The sequence below is a fragment of the Halteromyces radiatus genome, assembly GCF_025201355.1.
Source record: "Halteromyces radiatus strain CBS 162.75 chromosome Unknown BX664scaffold_10, whole genome shotgun sequence".
Lineage (NCBI taxonomy): Eukaryota > Fungi > Mucoromycota > Mucoromycetes > Mucorales > Cunninghamellaceae > Halteromyces > Halteromyces radiatus.
Genome location: NW_026251696.1, coordinates 650,151 through 665,668, shown reverse-complemented (window position 1 = coordinate 665,668; position 15,518 = coordinate 650,151). Strand labels below are relative to the sequence as shown.

General features: G+C 32.2%; 7 protein-coding genes across 7 annotated transcripts; 2 read left to right on the top strand and 5 right to left on the bottom strand.

Annotated features, from left to right (window-relative positions):
- Positions 1 to 894: 894 nt before the first annotated feature.
- BX664DRAFT_287066 (uncharacterized protein) lies at positions 895 to 2,977 on the bottom strand. The gene is made up of 4 exons (XM_051541728.1): positions 2,401 to 2,977; positions 2,063 to 2,341; positions 1,743 to 1,991; positions 895 to 1,681 (listed from the first exon to the last, which is right to left on the bottom strand). The coding sequence occupies exons 1-4, from the start codon at positions 2,942 to 2,944 to the stop codon at positions 948 to 950; spliced, it is 1,806 nt and encodes a 601-aa protein (XP_051396394.1). The 5' UTR covers positions 2,945 to 2,977; the 3' UTR covers positions 895 to 947.
- Positions 2,978 to 3,143: 166 nt separating this feature from the next.
- BX664DRAFT_342934 (uncharacterized protein) lies at positions 3,144 to 4,208 on the top strand. Its single transcript, XM_051547238.1, has 4 exons — positions 3,144 to 3,506; positions 3,553 to 3,628; positions 3,689 to 3,885; positions 3,956 to 4,208. Exons 1-4 carry the CDS (start codon positions 3,150 to 3,152, stop codon positions 4,172 to 4,174), a joined length of 849 nt encoding a protein of 282 aa, XP_051396393.1. The 5' UTR covers positions 3,144 to 3,149; the 3' UTR covers positions 4,175 to 4,208.
- Positions 4,209 to 4,789: 581 nt separating this feature from the next.
- BX664DRAFT_250014 (uncharacterized protein) lies at positions 4,790 to 5,398 on the bottom strand (the record flags this gene model as incomplete). Its single annotated transcript, XM_051540287.1, has 1 exon — positions 4,790 to 5,398. A coding segment is annotated over one exon (609 nt), but the record flags the coding sequence as incomplete, so codon positions are not given.
- Positions 5,399 to 7,804: 2,406 nt separating this feature from the next.
- Positions 7,805 to 9,544, bottom strand: BX664DRAFT_342932 (glycosyl-transferase for dystroglycan-domain-containing protein). Its single transcript, XM_051547237.1, has one exon. It carries the CDS (start codon positions 9,192 to 9,194, stop codon positions 7,917 to 7,919), a length of 1,278 nt encoding a protein of 425 aa, XP_051396391.1. The 5' UTR covers positions 9,195 to 9,544; the 3' UTR covers positions 7,805 to 7,916.
- Positions 9,545 to 9,605: 61 nt separating this feature from the next.
- Positions 9,606 to 11,206, bottom strand: BX664DRAFT_287057 (adenosylmethionine decarboxylase). Its single transcript, XM_051541727.1, has 3 exons — positions 10,706 to 11,206; positions 10,414 to 10,640; positions 9,606 to 10,351 (listed from the first exon to the last, which is right to left on the bottom strand). Exons 1-3 carry the CDS (start codon positions 10,984 to 10,986, stop codon positions 9,639 to 9,641), a joined length of 1,221 nt encoding a protein of 406 aa, XP_051396390.1. The 5' UTR covers positions 10,987 to 11,206; the 3' UTR covers positions 9,606 to 9,638.
- A 656-nt stretch (positions 11,207 to 11,862) lies between these two features.
- BX664DRAFT_389237 (uncharacterized protein) lies at positions 11,863 to 12,943 on the top strand. The gene is made up of 3 exons (XM_051549528.1): positions 11,863 to 11,975; positions 12,036 to 12,161; positions 12,213 to 12,943. Exons 1-3 carry the CDS (start codon positions 11,892 to 11,894, stop codon positions 12,852 to 12,854), a joined length of 852 nt encoding a protein of 283 aa, XP_051396389.1. The 5' UTR covers positions 11,863 to 11,891; the 3' UTR covers positions 12,855 to 12,943.
- On the bottom strand, positions 12,944 to 15,499 carry BX664DRAFT_342927 (lung seven transmembrane receptor-domain-containing protein). The gene is made up of 10 exons (XM_051547236.1): positions 15,266 to 15,499; positions 15,115 to 15,199; positions 14,898 to 14,995; positions 14,531 to 14,830; positions 14,369 to 14,461; positions 14,217 to 14,307; positions 14,052 to 14,151; positions 13,783 to 13,991; positions 13,123 to 13,720; positions 12,944 to 13,055 (listed from the first exon to the last, which is right to left on the bottom strand). The coding sequence occupies exons 1-10, from the start codon at positions 15,353 to 15,355 to the stop codon at positions 13,001 to 13,003; spliced, it is 1,719 nt and encodes a 572-aa protein (XP_051396388.1). The 5' UTR covers positions 15,356 to 15,499; the 3' UTR covers positions 12,944 to 13,000.
- Positions 15,500 to 15,518: the final 19 nt, after the last annotated feature.

The window sequence follows — 15,518 nt, the reverse complement described above, 5'->3', positions numbered from 1 at the left end:
TAAAGTAAAGGAAAATAAAGCCTTGTTCCAAATTTGGAAAGTAAAAGTAGAGTAAAATTGTTCTGACTTTTAATATAGAACAAAGTGAGCCAATCAGAAGTGATAATCCACAATACAATCAAGTAGGGATAATAAGAAAAGATTTATTTAAGAAAATATAATAAAAATTAACTGAACTAAAAAAAAAAAAAAAGGAAAAGGATGGAGTATTTATACTATTTGGATTAAACAATAAAATTATTAATGTACAAAATCTTACATCCATGTGTCTTACACATGGATGTAAGATTTTGATATAGATTTAAACAACGATGTTAAAAAAAGACAAAATTTTTTTTTCTTTTATTTTTTTTTTATTTTTTTTTTTATTAACAATTTATAAGAATGTTGTATGATACTATTAGTATAATAATATCAATGATGATTAATTGTAGTGAGCACAAGTTCTTTTTGTAAAAAAGGGATCAAAAATGATATAATCGAAAAAAAATAAAAATAATCCAAAAAAGGTAATAGATGTCTTGAATGAGCAATCATTTTTTCATGATCAATAAAAAAAAAAAAAAAAAAAGTAATTTGAATATAAAATATTGATGTTTACTTCTTCATAATAATAAAATAAAAATCAAACTTAGCATGATTACTTTTCTAAGAGTGGGAGATGATTTATAAAATATTTCTTTTTATTAAAAAAATGTTGATTGACAAATATTTGAAAATATTTCATAAAATGGCTTACAAAAAAAAAAAAAAGAAAAAAAAAAGAAATTGAAAGGATATTTATATATAAAAAGATAAGTAATAATAAAACAAACATTGTGTACTGTGGCCAATAAGATATAAATAAAAAATAAAATAAAATATAATATTGTAGAAAATAAAAAAAAAAGATGATGATATATATATGAAGTGTACACATTTATTAATATAAAATATGCTCTATCTAACTAAAATACAGTACCCAAAGCTTCAAACCAACTGACTATACTAGAATCCGTTTGTACACATTGTTTGAATTCATCAAAACTGATATAACCTTCGCGTTGAGTCACGATATTACGGAATGTCTTGTTGACCATTTCATGAATTGCATCTTGAGCCATGGTTTCCATGATGGGGAATTTTTCTTCCCATTGAAGTTTGATAGGTTCCTTCTTTCCCTTGCCTCTCATATCTTGTTCATAAAAATAATCACTGGTATCATCATCATTATTAAGTTCTTGATTGTATTGTTGAAAAGAGGTGGAAGGTTCATTAGCATAGACTGAGGTGAAATAATCATGTTTTTGAGAATAAGTATTTGAATCCCCTTGTTGTTGATAAGCCGATGATAAATTGGTCAATCGTTGTCTTCGTCTTAATCTATTTCTAGTAACATTGTTGTTGTTGTTCATATTGTTATTGTTGTATCCATCATCACTATCATCATCATCATCATCATCATCATCATCATCATCATTGCCGCCATCAGAGGAAGTAGTAGAAGGAATAGGTACATTAAAGGCAGCACTCACTGGTTGTCCAGCAGGGAATTCATAATTATCCATCATATCATCTTCCATTGCACTGACCACATCACGTACCAATTCCATTGATAGATAAAAGTATGACTTGAACATCCAATATAATTCATCTCTTGAGATATATCCATCTTCATCCAGATCATAACCATTGAAAGCATCTATAATCATAGAGATTAGTTCCTTTTTTTTTTTTTTTTTTTTTTTTTTATGTACACTTACATTCGATTTTTTCATCCAGATTTCCTTTACATAAAACACTAAGACCATGGACCAATTCAGGAAATGTAATGATATTATCACGATCACGATCAAAAAAGGAAAAAATACGCTCGGTAATCAAGTTTTTTTCCATTCCCAAAGGTCCTAAACATTGTTCAAAAGTAGTTTGATTGATCCCACCTTGACTAGATTCTACCACGGATAATGATTTATATTGAGCAAATAAAGCATCCAATTCCACTTGATCAACTAAGATAATAATAATAATCAAGAAGGTCAAAAAAAAAAAAACAAACGAATTCACATAATAATGTTCTTACAATGAGATTGAGACTCCAATAATCGAGCTTGTTCCGATGAAAGAGTCAGAGTATCGTTTTTTCCAGGATAAAAAGGTGGTAAGAGAGCACTTCGAGGATTGGCAAGAGGTGGAATAGGAATCCGAATCTTCAGGAACACATGAGTATGATGATGTCCATTGCTAGCTTCACACATGTCACATAAATCAAAATCCACACAATTGGCGCATTTGTATCGAATACCTCTAATGGGTGATACTGCACATTTGTTACAAGTAATACCACGATGAATATATCCTTCTATAATAATAAAAATAAGGTTATTCATTCTCTTTTAATCAACAAGTAAGTAATTTTACCTTTTCGAGCTTGATTTTCAGATATAGCATGTAAAAGTTGCAATAAATTTTTACTATTTCCATCATCGTCCTCTTGCCATTCTGTAAACAATGATAATAATCGATTGGTATGTACGTTTGGATAAGTGAACGACGAATGACGAGAACTAGAGCCTTGAGTCCCTCCAGCCGCCATTGTCGTAGCAGTCGTGGTCGTTGCATTATCATCGTCGTCCACGTTAACTAGTTCTGATCCATCGTCTTCTGAATCCAAATGTAAAGGCAGTAACCAGTCACCCTCTTCTTCTGAAGATCGTTGTCTTGACCGTCTTCGTCGTCGTCGTCGTCGTCCTAAACTAGTGTCAGTATCATGTTGTGAAGATGACCGACGTCTTCTTGTCGAGCTGGTATTTCGACCATGTTGTCGTCGTTGTTGTTTGTTCTGTTGCTGCAAAGCTGTTCGGGACTTGAGTTGGTTCCATGTATAGCGTACAGTGATAATAATACCAACACCTGCTACTATACCAGATAGTACAATACTAAAAGAAGATATACGAAGCATCATAAAAGGGAATAAATATACAGAAAAAAAAAATAAGTAAAAGAGAGAGAGAGAGAAAGATACCACATAGAAATGACGGAGATCCAAAAAAAAACAAAAACCTCTTTTGCTCCCATGATTTTTCCCTTTTCAGTCACAATATCGTAATAAGAAAACTTTTTTTTTTTTCCTTTTTTTTTTTCTTTCTTTTTTATATATAAGAATTAACATGATCGGTCCTTCCATACCAGAACATCTTTTGAAAAAGAAACAGCAAGAAGAAGTGTTACCTGAAGAGGCATCTCAATTAGATAATAATAACAACGATGATGACGATGATGCTGATGCTTTTATGCCAGAATTACCACCTGATCTACAACCTCCTACACCAAAGCGAAGGACAATGGGTCCTGCACTTCCACCTCCTGGTGCTTCAACAACAGCCAAGTCGACTGATAATGATGATGACGATGATATTATTGGTCCTGCATTGCCTTCACAATACGATGTCGAACAAGCTTCTTTATCGTCCACTATAGCAGCCATTGAAGAAAGAGCAAAGAAAAGTGAAGATGTTATGAATAAGGTAAAAAAGTGAATATCATATACGAAGCTAATCTCCTTGTTATTAGGCATCATCGGGTGAGACAAAAGTGGAAAGACCTGAATGGATGTTAGCCCCACCTGATGTGGATTATTTGGCCAATGGTAAAAAAAAAAAAAAAAAAAAAAAGGAAATATAATAATCATCTTTTTTTTTTTTTTTAGCAAATACTGGACGACCTAGATCATTCAATCAAAGAACAGTGGATGCTGGTAAACGTGATACAAGTAGTTGGACTGATACCCCTGCTGATAAAGCAAGAAAACAATTACAGAAAGAGGATGATGGAGAAAAACGAACAACATATCAACAACCTAGTCAATCAGAAATGGAGACTCGAAGAAAAATTGAACAACATAATGTAAATCAAAAAAAAAAAAAAAGAAAGAAAGAGCAGGATCCACTAATATATATATATATATATTTAATAGAAAACCGAACGACCATTATCACTCTTGGAATTACATCGTATGAACAAAACCAGTAGCAAACGAAAAGCAGAAGATGATCCTACAAAACGACCATTTGATCGCGAAAAGGATTTGATGGGCACTCGCAAGATGAGCAAGAAGCAAAAAGCGGAATTATTGGAAAAGTCTAGTGAATGGTCGGATAGATTTAGCAGTAATAGGGGTAGCTCGTTTTTATAGTAATTCAATAAAAATTCATTATATTTTTACGGTGTGTCTGTGTGTGATGAATGATTAGATACTTCTATGTTTATTTCAGGGTGTAGAAGGGGGTTGATGCAAAAAAAAATAAAGGGATTATGTTATTCATTATCTTTCATCCGATCTTTTTTTTTTTTTTTTTTTTTTTTTAGAGTTTATTCAAGTGAATCAGGAGTATATTCACATTTTAAGGATAACAAACAAGTAGTAAAAAATTATATGAATTTATTTAAATGATAATGTTATTTGAGAGAGTTTTATATTACAAAATAAATAAATAAATAAAAAAAAAAGGATCATTCATTAGAATTAAATAGCATAAGCCTTGCTTAAAAAGTTATATTTTGATCGTCGAGTGGTTCGCATATTTGAGGAAGCAATAAATGTTTTACAAGAGATACGTTGTTGTTTTTGTTGATAGGCGGCCAAGACCGCCGCTTTACGAGCAGGACTTGTTTCATCATCACTACTACTACTACGGTTACTACTTGTTTTGATTTCCATATCATCCAGGTCATCATCATCTACTTCTTTTTTGATGATAGCCGACATGATGGATGAATAATTATTAAAAGACAAAGTATAAGCCTTGAAACGTTTGATCTGTTGTTGAACAATACCATAGAACCAATAGACATGAAGAGGGAAGACCAAGACAGCCACGAGCCAAAGCGATTCAATACGATGATACTGTTTGACGGACACGATCATACAGGCATGATAGACAAGACGAAGAACAAAAAAGGAAAAACCAAAAAGGACATCACTTCGCCAACTGGCACGCATGGAGCCCAAGGCCAGGATCACCGTGGGTAATTCCAAAATAGCATTGACAGTAAAGAACGAAGTGGATCGACATCGCATCAACCAAAATAAAATGACAATGTAAATCGAATGATGAATCCAACCGGTGGCAATGGTGATACGACTTTTATAATACATTGATCCCAAGGTGAGATCCATTACCAGATAGGTCATGAAAAAACAGGCAAGACTGGTATGAGCTGTGGATTCAAGACCAAGTAATTGCATGTCCCAACCAGATCGCCAGAATCTCACATAATGTGGCAACGAAACAACCGTACATACTACACTACTGGCAAACGTCAACAACCAACTGATTTGCTTTTCATTCTTGGCCAACCCTAATCTTACACATAAGAAAAAGTAGAGTCCGAGACCTAATAGACTGATAAGAAATGACAGTGGAACAATGGGTTGTGTAAGTACTTGAACTAATGTCAATTTATTGCCTATATGATAATAACTAGTCATGGTCATCATGATGAATAAAAATGTAAAGAAGCGAAAAAAAAAATAGTTTTTTTTCTTCTCTTTGTTCCTCTTTTTATTTACTCTTTTATTGATTCATCAGGGGGCGAGAAGGGGAAATGATTCAACTGGGGTCCAAAGGAGCAAGTTGCAGTAAGAAAAATGGGAGGATGAATGAAACTTTCATTGTCATTCTATTTATTTTCTATCAAACTTTAATAACTTGCTACAAAGCATGAATGAACTCACAATACGCATGGATCCATCCAATCTTTTTTTTTTATTTTATTTTCTTATCATTCATAGTTTTTTTGCCACTAAAGAAAAATGTCAATAGATTCATTAAAAAATCACTTAACAACAGCTCCCTTTTGCCACTTTGCCAAAAAGAAAGAAGGAAACGACACGGAAGCCTGTTTTGGGCTGGTGGCCAAAAAGAAGAACTCCCCCATACGAACTATTTTACTATCCCCCCCTTTTTTCCCCAATGACTTTTTTTTTTTTATCTTTTGTATAAGGGGATAAGTTTCTTTTTTGTCAACTAATGAGAAGAAATAAATAAATGAGGGTTTAAAACGATCAAACTGAAAAAAAAAACTTGGGTGTAGGGGAATCATCGTTGGAAAACATCATAAAAGAGAGGAGACGAAAGGGATGAAGAAAGAGAAAGAGGAGAAAAAAAAAGAAAAAAGAAAAAAAAAAAGATAGATAAATGATGAAAAGGAGGTATGAGGAGAAGTAATATAAGAAGGAGAAAGAAAGAATAAATCCCCTGAATTTATTCGTAGGCAACGACTATTATTATTAACTGATGATGATAATTTCTTTATACCCTGACAACGCTGTTCTTTGTTGTGGATATTCTCCTTTTTTCATAGGAGGAAAGAATATCGGTATCAATGCACTGTAATCCTTTGATAGATTCAATATATGATCCGAAAAAACTAGTTTTTTTTTTCTTTCTTTCTATCTTTTATTCACCTGTCAGTAGGAAGAAGGAAAAGAAAAAGAATAATAAATTGAAATCAAAAGTGAATGTTAATAATAACACTAGTTTTCTCGATAACGAATGATATTAATTCAGTCATGAATTTACGATATTTCAATGAACTGCAATTGACTTTTTTTTTTTTTTTTTGGTATTTCTTCCACTTTTATTATCCCTCCATTACTTTTCTTTTAGTCTAATCGTCATGTCTTTTATTAAAAGAAAACTTGTTTCATTATAAGGATACAAGGATTGAATTTAATTCATATGAATGACTTTGATAAGTTCATCTTTTCAACAACAGCAAAAATGAATTTTATTCATGCCTCTTCAAAACAAGATCTTTTTTTTTCAATCTATAGGTGAATCATTGCTCAATAACTGATAGGTGGACTCGAAAGAAAAAAAAAAAAAGACTACCTCATTTCATACATAGCTTTCATTAATGTGGATCAGCTTTCCATTGAACAAAAACTCAACAAATATCCACTTTGTCAACTACCCAACCATTGATCGATTTTATGCAGGAAAAAAGTGACAGCATATGTGTTTAGCATGTGTCAAAACCATGGATTCTAAGGAAAATAGGCGGTTGACTCTTTTTTTTTTGATTCAAGTTGCGGCCAAAAAAAAAAAAAAGGGAGAATACAGTGGGTAACATAAACATTTTATGTATGCAGGTGGATTAATATGCATGGTAAGTATACTAAATCAATATTAGGGATCGACTTTGAAGAAGACAAAATAACGATGATGGATGAATATTACTTTGAAGGGGGATTTACTTAATTAACTATTGGTATTTTAGATGATGATGATGATGATTGGGACAACAAAATTCCTTATGGATATACACTATGGTTTTATCATTAGTATAGTTGAATATTTAGGGATATACTAATAAAAAAAAATGAATGATGATGATCTCAATGCTGATTTTTGATGGATGATGATGGATGATTTTTTAAAGGATCTAAGATTGCTGATGATCAGGATGATGTATGGCAGATACAGTGGATGGCGGGTAATCTTTGTACCTACTTACAGATAGATAGACATGATATATCTTTATCCCCTAAAAAAAAAAAAAAAACATCTCTAGGGTGCTCATCCCGAGACCTAGTTGATCATTGTCTTTTCCATCCTTACTTTATAACAAGAATTGATCAGAAAAAGGAGATCCGGCATCATTATTTTCCCGTCGATCATAGTAGAGAGAGAGTGAATCATCATGATTTATATAAAAAAAACCATATCTATTCTATCATGAAGGAACAAATGAATCTTTTATTTGATAATAATATATATATATATATATATATATATATAAAAGAGAAAGTAAAAAAAAAGGGGGAGGATGATGAAAAAGATGTTGGATGTATATAAAAAAAAGTCTAAAAGAGAATGAATGGGATAAATAAACTATATAAAGAAAAATAAATAAATATATAATAACACACACTATAGGATAGATTTCATTGCAGTTCTATAACCACGATTCTTTGCACATTCCTTCTTCAAATTGTCAGCACGACCAGAGTCCCATTCACCCGAGGCCATAAACATTCGAGCATAACGAAGACACAGTTCTTCACGGAAATTGCTGTACAAAGTGCGATTGTATTGTCGTTCCTTACGTCTTGTCTTTTCCGGATATTTGTGAGTTTGATGAATCAAAAAGTCGTCAGGTAATACGGTATATTCCATGCCAGATAAATAGATTTCAAATAAACATGCCGCCTTGTTTGCACCATAACCAATGAATCGTTCATCGCACCAAGGTGTACCTTCTTTGGGATAGATAATGTAAGGTTCATAGGAAAAGTCATAATCCGTCACCACATAGGATTCATTGGTTGTATACCATCGCTCATAATCCGTCGCGCCATGGCCCTTTTTCCAACCCTTGTGAAACATATCAATCTTGCCTTGTCTCATTTCGTCCAATAAAGCTTGTTTTGTTGTCGGGAACGTCTTGTAATCCACACCATCTGCTTGAGCTACATATTCAAATGCAGGCACGACCAAAGCCACACGGCCATTCGCACGATTCATGTAATATTCAAGTCGTTCAGGATTTTCACGTAACGATTGAAGATTGGTACACAAATGGAAATCTACATCCAACATCATGACATAGTCAGTTCGAGCAAACAGTTTGGCCACATTGCGCCATAAATTGAATTGTCGATCAAAAGTATCCACCACCAAATGCACATCCACGTATTTTTGCATATCCGGATTTGTTTTATAGACGGTTGCTAAATCTTGTAAAGTGGCTTCCTTTTCTTCATCATCGTTGATATGAATGGCCGCCGAGATGGGTCCTTTGTAATTGCTGGCTAGTCGACTAAGTACTGGGAAACGATCTCTGGTGACTAAAGTTGCCATGGTAATATCCGTCATCTTTATTGTCTTGGCCTTGTAATAATAGGGTGTCAGTTGAGAAGGTTGCATAGCATCAGCAAAGATTTTGGACATGATGAAAGTTTCTCGCATAGTTGATTGAGACCCATGCCATACCACTGTAGCGTCCTTTTCCGAGTTGTTAGTAATAACATCATTATTCTTTGTTGATTGTAATTCTTGTGCTTGTGCTTCGTGATGGTTATAATAAGGTGCTATTCCATCTTGTTGTGAATGATATGATGAATAAAAGTACTTTACTGTATATATGACGGAAATAAATGCATAGATAAATACAAGAACTTGAATTAGTTTGGTAGTTGCTTCCCGCATGAAGTTAACAAAGTAGAGATGAAGTAAAAAAAAAAAAAACGAAAGACTAAGATAATAAGAATAACAAAAAGGAATGGAAAGGAGAGGAGAGAGGGGAAGAAGGAAAAGAAAAAGATGATAGGAATGGATGATAAAAAAAAAAGAGGTGATACCAAGTGGGTAAATATGTAATAAAAGAAAGTTCAGATATAAAAAGGAAAATAAAGAAGAAAAGGAAGAAAAAAAAAGTTATAAAGTTAATATTTATCGGGGCACAATTTTAAAACCACTAGTCAAAAAAAAGAAAGAAGAATCGCCATTTGAAATAGATTTTATATTATATGTGATACAGAAAATCCATCAAAAAAAAAAAAAAAAACCAAGATTATTCAAAAAAGGCCAGACTCTTTTTTTTTTTATATGTTAACAATTGAAGCATTTGAGGAGAGAATCATTTTATTAGTATTATTTATCTAATTTCACATAATGTCCATAAACAAGATCATAACCATCAAATTCATATAAAATTCTATCAGTACGTTTATAACCTTGTTTTTGACTCATAGAATGAATCATCCTTTTATGTTGATTCATATTATGAGAAGTAAAAAAAGTAACAGTAAAAGAAGCAGGATCAAAAATATGAATCACTTGTTTAACCAACTGATCAATAGGATCATCTTTACAAGAAGGATGAGATTCCATCACGGGTATATTTGTTTCAAAGGATGCATAAGAACATTGAGGTTCCGGCGTAACATGAATAGTAAAATATCGATCTTGCCATAATCCATTACTAGAATAGCCACAAGGTTCAAATAGATAAGAATCCACATCGGCCGAAGGATACAATTGATCAATCCCTGTCATTTCATCCACTAATTTTCCACCTTGAATCCCAACAGGCATACCTTGTTGTTGATAAAATCGTTCCATATTCTTTGGATTCAATTGAGTCATCAAGATTTCTATTGTTTGATCAGAAGGAACGGAAGAACTATTTTCAAATGTACTTTCTACAGGTGTTGATTCGCCACTTTGATAAGCACATTCAAGTAATTCACCTTGAACATGGGATGAGGTTCGTTGGTGTAATAATACATCATCTGCTGGTTTGGTGGTGTATAAATGCCAATGATCACCTGCCATTTTCCCAATCTTATAAGCCGATCCATCCTCTATAAAAAAAATAATTTAGTTCCAATCATATATATATATATATATAAAATAATCAACTTACCGAAAAATTGATTCAAAAATGTCACTTCACTTTCCCAAGATTTATGTGGTCCAGTTTGACGATCAGGAAACATGAATGCTTTACGAGAATAAAATACTCTCCACACTTTATCAAAATAACAAAAAGTTTTTGCAATTTCCAACATCCGAGGTAAAGCCAATAATAATGTTGTGGTTCCACAAGTCTTGATGATCATTTTATGAGGATAAACAAACATGGATGATTCACTATAAAACAAAAAAAAAATGAGATTCACTTCTTTCTTTTTTTTTTATTATTATTATTTTCTAACCTGAGTAAATAAGCATCCACATGATCATGTTGAATAACATTTAATACAGTACATTTGACAAGAGCTAGCATATCCTCCCAAACCGCACGGGGCACCGCCAATAAGCCACGAGGTGAGTCAACATGTTGATGATCCATCATATCTGTCAATGATGGTGAAAACCATAATTCCAATAACTTTTCTGGTCCTTCAAAAGCACCTTCTTGAGCAGAATAATTTTCACCGGCCATACAAGCATTCAATGTGGTGTCGTCATGATTGATAGTAAGAGCTGCTACCATGATTTGAGATATAAAGTAAAGATGTTAAGGAGGACGGAAAGGGATGAGCACAGAAACCTGTGTATGTGGCTTCGGTGATGACAATAACTTTTTTACTGAAGACGTGGTAGATTGGTTTGTTGATAAAATCAAAATAATGATCTTTTGTTTACTTTTTTTTTTGAATAATAAAAAAAAAAGTACGATACAAATAAATAAAAACAAGTAAACAAAGATGAAGTATAAAAGAGAGAGAGAAAAAAAAAAAAAGATGAATCGTTCTTTTTCCCTGTTTTTTTTTAAGTAGGGAAAAAAAAAATTTTTTTTTTGTTATGGATATGATTGGTGGATATCGCTTCTGCTGATGGTCAATTTTTTTTTGTATCCGTCACGGTACATTTGAGAAAAGTCAAGAGAAAAGGAAAATTGGCTTAAAAAGGAAAAACTGTTACACTCCCTTACTTAAAATAATGCATAAAAAAAAAAAAAACTTGATCCAATTTTATTATTATTGACATATCATTTACTTATCTATACATTATTAATGACAAGATCACATCTTCCCCAAAACACGTTTTTTTTTTATTTTGGTACGATGTCTCGGGAATTTCAAAACTTATATTATGCTAATAAGTTTGCCCCAAACACACATGACATCTCATTATTAAACAGATCTTCTTCCATTGAATAATAATAAAAAAGTCATTATTTGTACCACAGTTAAAACATTTATGTATAATATATGACTATCAACATTGCATCATCTGTCAGTTTTTTCTCTACTTATCATCATGTCAATCAGGTGAGTTCCAATCATTATATATATATACATGGGTTTTATATAAAAAAGAAAAATAAATCGTTTCTCTCTTTCTTTCTCCTTTTTTTTTTTTTTTTAATGTCATGATGATGAGAATGAAATAAAAATGGATTTGGACAAATATTTTGCTTATTCACAATCCACAGCATCTAATCATCATCTCTTTCCATCCAAAGTGACAGATGTCTATGTAAGTTTTTTTTTTTTTTTTTTTTTTTTCTCAAGGATTGATCATCATTCGATTTTATAGGATCGAGTGATTCCTATCAAATCACTTGTTGAAAAATATCGAGTATTTGTCATCACCATAGCATCAATCCATCATTCTATTGATTTTATTTATACATTGCTCAATACATTAAAAACAAGAATAAAGGTAAAATATTTCTTTTTTTATCGTTTCTCTGTTTTCTAATGACTTTTATAGACAACTTCCAAAGATATACGTTTCGTTATTCTATGTCCTGGGTCTAAACGACAAGTCCTTGATCGTATCCATGATGATGATGATGATTTCCTCTTTTGGCTTGCTTCTCCTAGTGTGGCGCAACAATTACAATTATTCATTACTTTTGAAAGATATGAAGGCAGTTTCTTATTAGAAATACATTCATCTTGTCGATGGCAATTAATATATCATATCAATCATATAAAAGACCGCAATGACGATGAGATGAATTGGTTAGTACGATCTTTAGCATACTCTCGACTTGACTGGGAAAAAAGAGCTCAAGTGATCATAGATACCACCATGAAAATATCATTTGACATTCCATTTTTCAATCCAATGGCTATACCATCATCCTCTTCTCCTTCTTGGGGTTGGCTTACTTTTCCTTTTGAAATTCAATATGCTATCTTACAAGCCATGCAAATTCAAGATATACTTGCCTGTTCACGAGCATCTCCCCATCTACATCATGTCATTGGCCCATGGCTTGCATATCAACTACAAACACATCTCCGCTCTTTGTCTAACTATAAAGATCTACCTCTTCGTTCTTTACAATCTCATGAACGACAATTAACTTGGTTACTCTTTCAGTTACAACCTGTCTTATCACAATGAATGCAATGCAAAATATATCGTTTATTGTTTCCTTATTTAGACAACTAAACCAAAAAAAAATATCAATTGATAATTATTATCCAATACCACTAACAATCATATTTTTTTTTTATTTTATTTAAAAAAAAAATCAAATCATAAATAAACTAAGAATGTTTCCTTGCATTGGCCGTCAATCCTGCATGTTCACTTGTATCCAGTCTATACATAAAAAAAAAAAATCAGTTCATATAAAATAATAATAATAATAATAATAAAAAGGACTTACTCATCATCTTCATCATCACTTTCTTGAACATGTAATAAAGCGCTTTGTTCTTCATTTTGTTGTTTTTTCTTGCCATCATCACCTGTCGTAGAAGGAGGAGGAGAATAAGCCGGAGGACTTGATGGTGTAGCAGAAGAAGAAGAAGAATGATGATGATGATTGACAGTAACCAATTGAACACGTTCCCCATGATGTCTACCATCTTCATCATCACTGAAATCATCACCAAGTTCAAACAATCCAGCATCATCATCTTCATCTTCTCCATTGGGTTTTCGTCGATGTTGCAATCGTTGTTCCAAATCCAAAGCTTCTTCTTCATCTTGACTGATTTGTTCCAATCCATATCGAGCATTGTTATCTGTAGGTCGCCATAAGATCACAATCACAAAGAATACCACAAAATATAAGATATTTAACATTCCATCCAACATAAACCATCGCCATTTCCAGTTGCGTGCTCCCCAATCTGCACTTGTTCGATCGCTAAACGTAAACATGTTCAAGATAAAGATCACTACTACCATCACCACTGAAAATACCAATAATCGGAATAATCTTCGATACATCTGTGCTTTGACATGTTGTTTTCGTAAAACTATTTATTATAAAGTTGGAAAGTTAATTCTAGGTTTTTTTTTTTTTTTTTTTTTTCTTTACCAAGTGTATTCAATGTAGTGGTGATCGAATTTAATGTCCAAATATAAAAGGCAGTCATTGTAATGGAAAGAGGGAAAATCACAAGTAAGACCAAAAAACCAGCTGTTTCAGGTGATAAAAGCATAGTACCCAAAGAATAAACCACACCAAAGAAGAAATGAGTGCAAGCCAATATGATACATTTCTTCATAGCTGAACCCAAGGATGGTCTAATAATATATATATATTGTTACTATTATTTGTTTATTTGCTTTTTCTTTTCAACTTACTTTACAACACTGTATCCCATACAAACAATCAATAACATGAAGAAGGAAATACTTGTTCTACCAGCATTCAATAATGCTACCAAGGCTAATAATAACCATGCTACATAACCAAAAAAAAAAAAAAAATTAATATTATCTCTCTTTATCGAAATCATTTGAACTTACATGGTTTGCCAGTTTGATTATATGCTTCCCAAAATCCCCAATTAAATGCCATTTCCACTGTCAAGAAAAAGATGGCACCTGATAAGAAATGCTACCAAAAAAAAAAAAAAAAGAGTTTCATTTTATATTATTTTTTTCTTTGATAGACTTACTTGGACAGGTAAAATATCATGCCAATATCTAAATGTTTGAATACCCCAAAAGACACCCACACTTAGATAAACAAGAGCAAAGACACCATATAACTACATAAAAAAAAAAAAAGAGAGTGAGTGATCCATTTCTTTTTTTTTTTTTTTTTCTAAATTTCTTACCACTAATTTTGGATAATCCACAGCAGGAAGTTCACCATATGGGAATTTCCATTCAACCCAAGCTTCAAAATAAGTACTATTTTCACTTCCAGGTGATGTTGTAGGAATAAGAGCCACACAGTAATATCCAGTCTTTTCTACTTTATAGAGTGCCGCCTTTTCTATGGTATGGTTCAAAGGAATGGTATCTGTCAAGATGGAGGTTGTTTGGTTGGCAGGTACGCGAATAATGAATTGTCCTTCTTGTTCCTTTGTACATAAGTTTTGTCGTATTGTTTGTTCATCACAAATATATTCCATCTAAAACATTTCAAAAAAACGAAAAATAAAAAGTTAAATCTTGACTATTTTGTCTTGGCATTCTTACCTCATTGGTGACATTACTATAACCACCAATCTTATCAAAATCTTCCCATTCATATACAAGTAAGGCTGCAGATCCATAAGACTTTTCACCAAAAGTAACTAAACAAAGTTCCAAAAAATAAAATAAAATAAAATAAATGATTTATAGAGAATATCTTTCAAGTATAATAACAATTCTCTTTTTTTCTTTTTCTTTTTCTTTTTCTTTTCTTTATCACCTTCAATAAAAGGAGTCTTGCCTCCTGGAATAGATTGTTGACTCCAAACACCTGAACAAGTAGTAGCATAATAGTCATCACTTGTCTAGAAAATAGTCAAACAAACAAAAGAATTAATATCAACTCATAGAATGACACGTGAATGGCATACCAGATAAACTTCTTCAGCTAAACTATAAGATACCAAGAAGAAAAGCCATAAAATAAGATTCTTCTTCCATCCATCACGATATTTTGACATTATGTATATAAGGATATATTTTTAATCAAAAGAAGTGATAAAAAGGAGAAAAAGGCACTTTTTTAAAAAAAATAAGAAAACTTTAAAAAAAAGCAAAGCTTTCCAGTGAAAATGGGCTGAGACTGAAAATCGACCTTAAGAAGAAGATATTATTAGGATCAAG

Excerpts from the sequence above, each read along its gene's own strand:
- BX664DRAFT_389237 (XM_051549528.1), top strand. The coding sequence starts at position 11,892 with ATGGATTTGGACAAATATTTTGCTTATTCACAATCCACAGCATCTAAT. Across the intron at positions 11,976-12,035 it reads CCAAAGTGACAGATGTCTAT|GATCGAGTGATTCCTATCAA; the intron begins GTAAGTTTTTTT and ends TCGATTTTATAG. Across the intron at positions 12,162-12,212 it reads CATTAAAAACAAGAATAAAG|ACAACTTCCAAAGATATACG; the intron begins GTAAAATATTTC and ends TGACTTTTATAG.
- BX664DRAFT_287066 (XM_051541728.1), bottom strand. The coding sequence starts at position 2,944 with ATGATGCTTCGTATATCTTCTTTTAGTATTGTACTATCTGGTATAGTA. Across the intron at positions 2,342-2,400 it reads TGAAAATCAAGCTCGAAAAG|AAGGATATATTCATCGTGGT; the intron begins GTAAAATTACTT and ends TTATTATTATAG. Across the intron at positions 1,682-1,742 it reads TCTGGATGAAAAAATCGAAT|ATGCTTTCAATGGTTATGAT; the intron begins GTAAGTGTACAT and ends CTATGATTATAG.
- BX664DRAFT_287057 (XM_051541727.1), bottom strand. The coding sequence starts at position 10,986 with ATGGTAGCAGCTCTTACTATCAATCATGACGACACCACATTGAATGCT. Across the intron at positions 10,641-10,705 it reads GTGGATGCTTATTTACTCAG|TGAATCATCCATGTTTGTTT; the intron begins GTTAGAAAATAA and ends TTTGTTTTATAG. Across the intron at positions 10,352-10,413 it reads ATTTTTGAATCAATTTTTCG|AGGATGGATCGGCTTATAAG; the intron begins GTAAGTTGATTA and ends TTTTTTTTATAG.
- BX664DRAFT_342932 (XM_051547237.1), bottom strand. The coding sequence starts at position 9,194 with ATGCGGGAAGCAACTACCAAACTAATTCAAGTTCTTGTATTTATCTAT.
- BX664DRAFT_342934 (XM_051547238.1), top strand. The coding sequence starts at position 3,150 with ATGATCGGTCCTTCCATACCAGAACATCTTTTGAAAAAGAAACAGCAA. Across the intron at positions 3,507-3,552 it reads GTGAAGATGTTATGAATAAG|GCATCATCGGGTGAGACAAA; the intron begins GTAAAAAAGTGA and ends CCTTGTTATTAG. Across the intron at positions 3,886-3,955 it reads GAAAAATTGAACAACATAAT|AAAACCGAACGACCATTATC; the intron begins GTAAATCAAAAA and ends TATATTTAATAG.
- BX664DRAFT_342927 (XM_051547236.1), bottom strand. The coding sequence starts at position 15,355 with ATGTCAAAATATCGTGATGGATGGAAGAAGAATCTTATTTTATGGCTT. Across the intron at positions 14,308-14,368 it reads ATGATATTTTACCTGTCCAA|CATTTCTTATCAGGTGCCAT; the intron begins GTAAGTCTATCA and ends TTTTTTTGGTAG. Across the intron at positions 13,056-13,122 it reads AGTGATGATGAAGATGATGA|ACTGGATACAAGTGAACATG; the intron begins GTAAGTCCTTTT and ends TTTTATGTATAG.